Source organism: Pongo pygmaeus, chromosome 9 (genome assembly GCF_028885625.2).
Source record: "Pongo pygmaeus isolate AG05252 chromosome 9, NHGRI_mPonPyg2-v2.0_pri, whole genome shotgun sequence".
NCBI classification, from domain to species: domain Eukaryota; kingdom Metazoa; phylum Chordata; class Mammalia; order Primates; family Hominidae; genus Pongo; species Pongo pygmaeus.
Window position 1 is genome coordinate 86719160 of NC_072382.2, and position 7695 is coordinate 86726854.

Consider the following 7695-nt stretch of genomic DNA (forward strand, 5'->3'; position numbering starts at 1 on the left):
GGGAAGGAAATACTCTGCTGGCGAGCGGGGCAGGCCCACAGGCGCCTGGACCTCCTCTAAGCGAATAAGTGGCCGTAATTTCTAGACGCCGCGCCCAATCACACTCAGGATGGAGGGCGCGGCTTTTGACTGAGTGGGGGCGGGCCCGGGCTGCAACCGAGAGGCGTTGAGCCGTAAATCAGCACCACTTCCCGCCCAGGGCGTTCTGGGTCCCCGCCCACCTGCAAGTCATGTGAGCCACCAAAATGGTGGTGTTCGGGTATGAGGCTGGGACTAAGCCAAGGGATTCAGGTGTGGTGCCGGTGGGAACTGAGGAAGCGCCCAAGGTAGGCGGAAATCCGAAGTGGTATGGGGGGTGATTTCTGCAGCTTCAAAGTGTTGGCAGACTCTTCTAAGATGATACACTTAAAGGAGATTTGAAAAGTTAAAACAGCTTCCAAGTCCATGCAAGGAGCAGTCGATTAAGTCTCCAGTTGCTGTGGAAAGAGGCGGAGAGAACGTAGATGACCTAAATTCTAGTCCTCATCATCTGCAGTTTGTTTTTTCTTGTCTCCGGGCCTTTGCACAGGCTCTTTCTTCAACTTGGAGTATTTCCCTGCTTCTATCCGTCCCAACTCCCCTGCCAAACTGTTCTCTTTCGGTTATTGGTTTAAATGTCACTTCTTCCGGGAAGCCTTCCCACGCTTCCTCTGGCTAGATTAAGTTTGCCTTTTCTTAGGTTGTTGGGTTTTTCGTTCATGTCACTCTCTCATTCTGTGTTTAAATTGCCAGCTTTTTTGTTCTGAACTCCCACTACGTTGTGGATTCCTGAGGATGGGATGACTGTATCTTGATTACCCGGAGGCCTGGAATATACCAGGTGCTCCCTAAATTATAAGCGAATGTTGAATAAAATTCTAAAGGTGAAATTTATTATTAGGTGAAAAATTTATTATTAGGTAAAATAATACACATGAAAGCACTACAAAACCGTTAAATGATTTGCAAACTATAAACCTACATAAATGCACTCTTACTGGTATAAGCGTGGTGACTGGTTGAGTGGCCTTAAGGGGGGAGGGGTGTAATGAAAGCATTCGAGTCTTTGACAGTGCCTTGCAAAGCTTGAGCACTTAATATAATATTTCCTGTGTTCTTTCCAGTATTTCAGTATTTGCTGTCCTGTAATCATAATCCTGGGTGTCTGTTTTCCCTATAGAGACTTCAGGGTGTAGACTAGGTAGGAGATTAGTAGACGATATTGCCTGGAAGTTTGTTTTGTTTTTTGTTTTTGGTGGAAGGTGGAGGATTTCAATGTATTGGATGAGAGCAAAACGAAAATTTATCTAAGGTTTAATGGTTACTCATGTTATTGACATCTGCCAAGACAGCAGATGTCTTAGTACAATAGATGGGTTAGGTATAGAATCTCCCTTAGATGTTACTATCCCTTATACTTTCCATTTGGGTGTCAGGGAGAGGAAAAAGATGTAAGTCTAGTCACTGAAAAATTGTAATTTGTAAAATATTTTACCTTTTTTTCCCCCTGCCCTCTCCAGAAGTGTTAACAGAAAAAGATTGAGTACAATTCTGCAATGATGCAGAGAAAGAAACTGGTCCATTATTACTCATTGTGTAACACCATAAGAAGGTTCAAAGGAGCTCATACCTTCTGTATGTTGATGCCAGGAACTGTGTATAATGAACTGGCCCTTCTATAGTTAGGATTGGTACATACCGCTCATTCAGCAAATGAGTATTACCGTGATATTCAACATGTGTCCATTGACTACAGCATCAGAAGCACTTGGTGCTGTTAAAATGCAGATTCTAGGCCTCATCCTACTCCTGCTGAATCCAGGTATCTCAGGAGGGAGTTCATGAGACTGCATTTCATATAAATACCCCATGTGATTCTTGTGCATGCTGAAGGTTGAGAAGCACTGATTTATTAAGTATCTTGTGTGTTCATTATGCTTTATCCCCTCTAATCCTCTTGTCTAGGACTCCTTAAATTTGAGATTTAGTATTTCCCTTTAACATAAACATTAAAATTGAGATTAGTGTAAATTTGTAAAGAGACTATTTGGCTAATCTGGAGGAAAAAGAGTAAAAAGCACTGAATTTAGCAGCAATAGACCTTTCACTTGGCTGCTGTAGTAGGTAAACATTTGCAACCACGTGTTTGGATTTAACAAATGTTATTAAGACTTTTTACAGAGACTCTAGAGTCTTGCCCAGAGCAAAACATTCAGAAAGTATCCTGTCTGAGAATGCAGGGTTTGTTTTTTTGTTGTTGTTTTGTTTTGTTTTTTAACCTCTCTAGTTTCTGTTAAGATGCTACTGGCCAAGTCTTCATGGTCCCTTGACATTGGCAGCTGTCTGTTCATCACACTTGGGACACAAGAACCTTCCGACCAAGGAGCCCAGTGCCATGGGTCTCTGGGGCCGGGCATGGTGGCTCACACCTTTAATCCCAGCACTTTGGGAGGCCGAGGCAGGTGAATCACTTGAGGTCAGGAGTTCGAGACCAGCCTGGCTAACATAGTGAAACCCTGTCTCTACTAAAAATACAAAAATTAGCCGGGTGTGGTGGCAGGTGTGGGTCTCTGCTATACCACATAACCATTTCTAGCAAAGGCTCTGCTTCCACCACAGGTGGTAATAGGGAACTAGATATATAATTTATGTACTCCAAAGTAGTAGCCACAATCCACTGCCTGTTCCCTTCCTGGAGTAGTGTCCCTCTTTCTGATTTTTCTGTCTCACTATTCTCCAAGGCAATCCCTGCTCTCTCCTACCTCTCCAGGAAATGAAACACGATTTCCAAAATGAACTCAATCTTTCATGAGAAACTGAGGGTAGAGATGTCAATAAGCAGCCACTGTTTCCACCTCCCCACCTGAAGAGCTAGGAGGACAACTACAAAGGGCCTGACTGCCTTCTCGGAATGAGGAGAGAGGAAAACAGCAACAGTATCAGTATGTTAGCCTTCTACACTAAATCTTAAGCAAGCCAACCTTTCAGACCCTCAGTTTGCTCATCTGTATAGAGATAATCATTATACTACCAATTTCTCAAGTTAGTGTGTGAATCAGAAAGCCAATGTCTGTGTTGTAGGATGTTTAGCAAGAAAATAAAAAATAATAACAAAAAGCCAATGTCTAACAGATAATAAGAGCTCAGTAAATGTTGATTGAATTATTAACAAAGTATGTGAAAGCAGACGACGCAGTACGTGGCACACTACTAAACTGTAAATGTTTTCAAATCTGAATCTGTAGAATTCTGTAAGGTTTTATGTAATATTAATATCATTAGCTATTATGGCTCTGGAATTTTTTTTTTCCAGGATATCAAGATGACAGCATCTATGCATGGTCAGCCCAGTCCTTCTCTAGAAGATGCAAAACTCAGAAGACCAGTGGTCATAGAAATCATAGAAAAAAATTTTGACTATCTTAGAAAAGAAATGTAAGAGAAATGCCCAGGCTGAAAGTCAGTCATTTTATTTGCAAGTCTTTTGTAATGCCATTGTTTCTGAGATCCTATTCTTTCTTACCTTTTCTGTTATCTAAGATCCTATTCTTTGAGTTGGTTATGAAGAACACATCTTTAAAACAAAGAATGGGGGAAACAAGAATAGATGAAAATAGTGGTTTGTTGGAATATTTGGGATTGTGGATAATTTCTTTTGTTTCTTAAAAAGTATCCAAAAGTATTGCTAAAACTTTTGTGTAGTAAATATATTTTAATTGAAAGTAATTAGGAGATAACCATGGGGGGGGTACTTATATTTAATTGGTGAGTAATTATAATCAGTTTAGGATTGATTATCTCAGCCACAGTACTTAGTACAGCAAAAGGGAATACAAATTTCATGGTATAAATATAGTCTCACATTAACATATTGACTTTTTTTTTTGAGATAAGAGTCTCACTCAGTCACCCAGGCTGGAGTGCAGTGGCACAATCTCGGCTCACTGCAATCTCCAGCTCCCAGGTTCAGGTGATTCTCCTGCCTCAGCCTCCCAAGTAGCTGGGATTACAGGCGTGTACCACCACAACCAGCTAATTTTTGTATTTTTAGTAGAGATGGTTTAACCATGTTGGCCAGACTGGCCATTTTGACTTTTAAATGAACAAAGTTCAAGAAAAAAATCAAAGGACAGTTGATCTTATTTCCTGGATTTACGTATGGGTCTTAATAAGAAAACTAGATCAGATTTTTTTGGATGAAGTTTTGTAAATCTTGAACAAATTATTTTAAATGTATCTGGGACTAATGAAGAAATAGAAGGCCTAACCAAATGTTAACAGCTTTTTTTTAGATGAACTTAAGCAAAGTAAATCTTTTAGTTGCAGGAAAGGTATTCTTGGATTTGGGTAGCTCATAAAATTTGGCTGCGTTGGAATATATTTATATTTATTTGTGGCCAAAATTATTTAAAAGAGCTCTATTTTAGAATTACTGTAAATATTCTTAGAAAGAGAATCATGTCCTCTCATTAGAATACAAGTTCTATAAGGGGTGGGAAATTTATTTCTTTTTCTTTTTTTCTTTTGCTTTGTTTACTGTGCTATCTTAAGCACTTAGAAAATACTTTTTACATAGTAAGTGCTCAAGAAATATTTGATATTGATATGCAATAACAACTTTTCCGGAAAGGCTGTATCCATTAAGTTCAATGTTATAGTGAACTGAATTTTTCTTTTTTTCTATTAGGACACAAAATGTATATCAAACGGCGACATTTGGAACAACAGCTGGTTTCTCTGGAATATTCTCAAACTTCCTGTTCAGACGCTGCTTCAAGGTTAAACATGATGCTTTGAAGACATATGCATCATTGGCTACACTTCCATTTTTGTCTACTGTCATTACTGACAAGCTTTTTGTAATTGATGCTTTGTATTCAGGTGAATTTAAATTCACTAATGTATAATGTAGTTATGTCTAAGTAAAGTTACTTATTAACATATACTGTTGCTACTGCTAATAATAATTCTTTACATTTATATACTGCTATACAGTTTACAAAGTCCCTTCATATACCTTGTCATATTTAATCCCTGCAGCAATCCTCCTAATCAGGTAAATAGTATTTTTTTATTTTTGTAGATAAGCAACCCAAACTGAGGCATGTTCAAGTACACTAGTAAGCAACACACTAGGAAAAGAATTGGCTGTGGCATACAACGCACATCATTTCAGTATGCTACCTCCTGCCACTTAAGTTTTGTGACATTCAATAAGTCATTTCATCTCTGAGCCTCCGTTGTCTTATCTATGAGTTAGGACTAATAGTACTTACCTCACAGGATTGTTGTGAGAATTAAAAGATACTGTAGGTTAAATGACTACCACAATATCTGTCATATTATGGGCTTTTAATGTTATTTCCTGCCCCTCACCTTACCTTGAGTTTCACAACTAGTAATTGATAGAGCATCTATCCCTCGTTCATTCTTCAGGTTCCTGCTTAAGTATCTTTTCCCCAGGGAGACCTCTGATTCCCTCATTGTACACTAGGTGTCTGGATACATTCCCTATATAGTTTATCTTCAAAGTATTGTGTACACTGATAATTATCTATTTAAATATTTATCTCATGTCTTTCATCCCTATAAACTGGCCAGAAGGTCAGAGATCAGGTCTCTTTTATGTACCACTGTATTCCTAGCACCTAGCACGTTCCTGATACATAGTAGTTAATAAAAATGTATTAATCTAGAATCCAGGTCTGGTTTGCTAGTTTAGTATTGTCATTATAAAATTGCTTCTGGCTGGGCACGGTGGCTCATGCCTATAATCCCAACACTTTGGGAGGCCAAGGCGGGCAGATCACTTGAGGTGAGGAGTTCGAGACCAGCCTGGCCAACACAGTCTCTACTAAAAATAGAAAAACAGTTGAGCGTGGTGGTGCACGCCTATAATCCCAGCTACTTGGGAGGCTGAGGCATGAGAATTGCGTGAACCCTGGAGGCAGAGGTTGCAGTGAGCCGAGATTGTGCCACTGTACTCTAGTCTGGGCAACAGAGTGAGACTCTGTCTCCAAAAAATAAAATAAAATTGCTTCCACAACAACCACATATGTTAGAGGTAATTCTATGTGATAAAGTATAATAAAAACTGTTTTTAAAATGTGCTGCATTTGGCCTGTTACATGCCACAGAGTTTGAATTTCTAATATTCTTTCTATGGTTTAGTTGTGGTTGAGGATAGTGCAGATAACTACTCTGTGAGGTACAACACTGTCTTAATAGCTCTTGAGTTTTAAAGGAAAACCAAATTTACTTTTGTTTTCCAGATAATATAAGCAAGGAAAACTGTGTTTTCAGAAGCTCACTGATTGGCATAGTTTGTGGTGTTTTCTATCCCATTTCTTTGGCTTTTACTAAAAATGGACGTCTGGCAACCAAGTAAGTTCTTCCTTTTCCTTCTTTTTTTCTTTTCTTTTTTTTTTTAGGTTAATAAACTCTCTTTATTCTTTAGCTGTCTATGATATATTTGAATCAAAATGTGGTAGTTTGGTATTTCAGATAGCTAACTTTTAACTTTTTTGCACTCTACATTATAGATCTAGAAAGGCAATTATCAATTTAGGAGAAGTCAACAAACTTCTAATAGCATTCATATCCAGGAGAGGTGATTAACTCTTTTTTCTTTTTAGGTATCATACCGTTCCACTGCCACCAAAAGGAAGGGTTTTACTGCATTGGATGACGCTTTGTCAAACACAAATGAAATTAATGGTGATTCCTCTAGTCTTTCAGCTTATGTTTGGAATATTAAATGGTCTATACCATTATGCAGTATTTGAAGAGACACTTGAGAAAACTATACATGAAGAGTAACCAAAAAAAATGAATGGTTGCTAACTTAGCAAAATGAAGTTTTTATAAAGAGGACTCAGGCATTGCTGAAAGAGTTAAAAGTAACTGTGAATAGATAATTTGTTCTGTGCCTTTTGCCTGGTATATAGCAAATACTCAAAAAATATTCAATAATTCAATCAATAAATATAAGTTTCATCTTACATGTAAGATACAGGTCTTATCTCCTGATGGTGTGTCCATTTTGCCTGATATATAACAGATAATAAATATTCAGTATCAATAAATGTAACAATAAAAGTTTCATCTTTCCTCTTTGTATGTGGAAATGGGTTTGGGCTTTACGTTATATATTCATTATATATTCATTCATTCATCAAACATTTATTGAGCTATTTCTCAGGCACTCTGTTAAATATAATAAGAAACATTCTGGCTGGGCATGGTGGCTCTCACCTGTAATCCCAGCACTTTGGGAGGTCAGGGAAGGTGGATCATCTGAGGTCAGGAGTTTGAGACCAGCCTGGCCAACATGGCAAAACCTCGTCTCTACTAAAAGTACAAAAAAATTAGCTGGGCATAATGGTGTATGCCTGTAATCCCAGTTACTTGGGAGGCTGAGGCAGGAGAATCGCTTGCACCCAGGAGTCGGAGGTTGCAGTAAGCTGAGATCGCACCACTGCGCTCCAGCCTGGGCAACAGAGCAGAACTCCATATCAAAAAGAAAGAAAACAAACATTCCTTACCTAGAAGGAACTCAATTGAGGAGGAATAAGTGTGAACACACACTATGAGAGGATTTGAGAGGTATACACATAATTCTGTAAGGGCACTGAGGGTATGTATGTTAACTAGCAGAAGGGGAAGCTGTGGTGGAAA

At 38.6% G+C, this 7695-nt stretch overlaps 1 protein-coding gene across 4 annotated transcripts; it reads left to right on the forward strand.

Moving 5' to 3' along the window:
* Positions 1 to 154: 154 nt before the first annotated feature.
* On the forward strand, positions 155 to 7116 carry TMEM126B (transmembrane protein 126B). Of its 4 annotated transcripts, XM_054441588.2 has the most exons (6): positions 199 to 326; positions 2789 to 2960; positions 3332 to 3453; positions 4706 to 4899; positions 6291 to 6402; positions 6654 to 7116. In XM_054441588.2, the coding sequence occupies exons 3-6, from the start codon at positions 3341 to 3343 to the stop codon at positions 6835 to 6837; spliced, it is 603 nt and encodes a 200-aa protein (XP_054297563.1). In that variant the 5' UTR covers positions 199 to 326; positions 2789 to 2960; positions 3332 to 3340; the 3' UTR covers positions 6838 to 7116. The 4 variants fall into 4 exon arrangements, with proteins under 4 accessions (XP_054297561.1, XP_054297564.1, XP_054297563.1 ...); XM_054441586.2 differs by lacking the exon at positions 2789 to 2960 and having other exon boundaries at positions 155 to 326; XM_054441589.2 differs by lacking the exons at positions 2789 to 2960; positions 3332 to 3453 and having other exon boundaries at positions 197 to 326.
* The last annotated feature ends 579 nt before the right edge of the window (positions 7117 to 7695 follow it).

What these genes read in the sequence shown, in the direction of transcription:
- TMEM126B (XM_054441586.2), top strand. Translation starts at nt 246, where the DNA reads ATGGTGGTGTTCGGGTATGAGGCTGGGACTAAGCCAAGGGATTCAGGT. An exon ending in GACTATCTTAGAAAAGAAAT is followed by an intron (nt 3,454 to 4,705) that starts GTAAGAGAAATG and finishes TTTTTCTATTAG; the next exon opens with GACACAAAATGTATATCAAA. An exon ending in AATTGATGCTTTGTATTCAG is followed by an intron (nt 4,900 to 6,290) that starts GTGAATTTAAAT and finishes TTTGTTTTCCAG; the next exon opens with ATAATATAAGCAAGGAAAAC.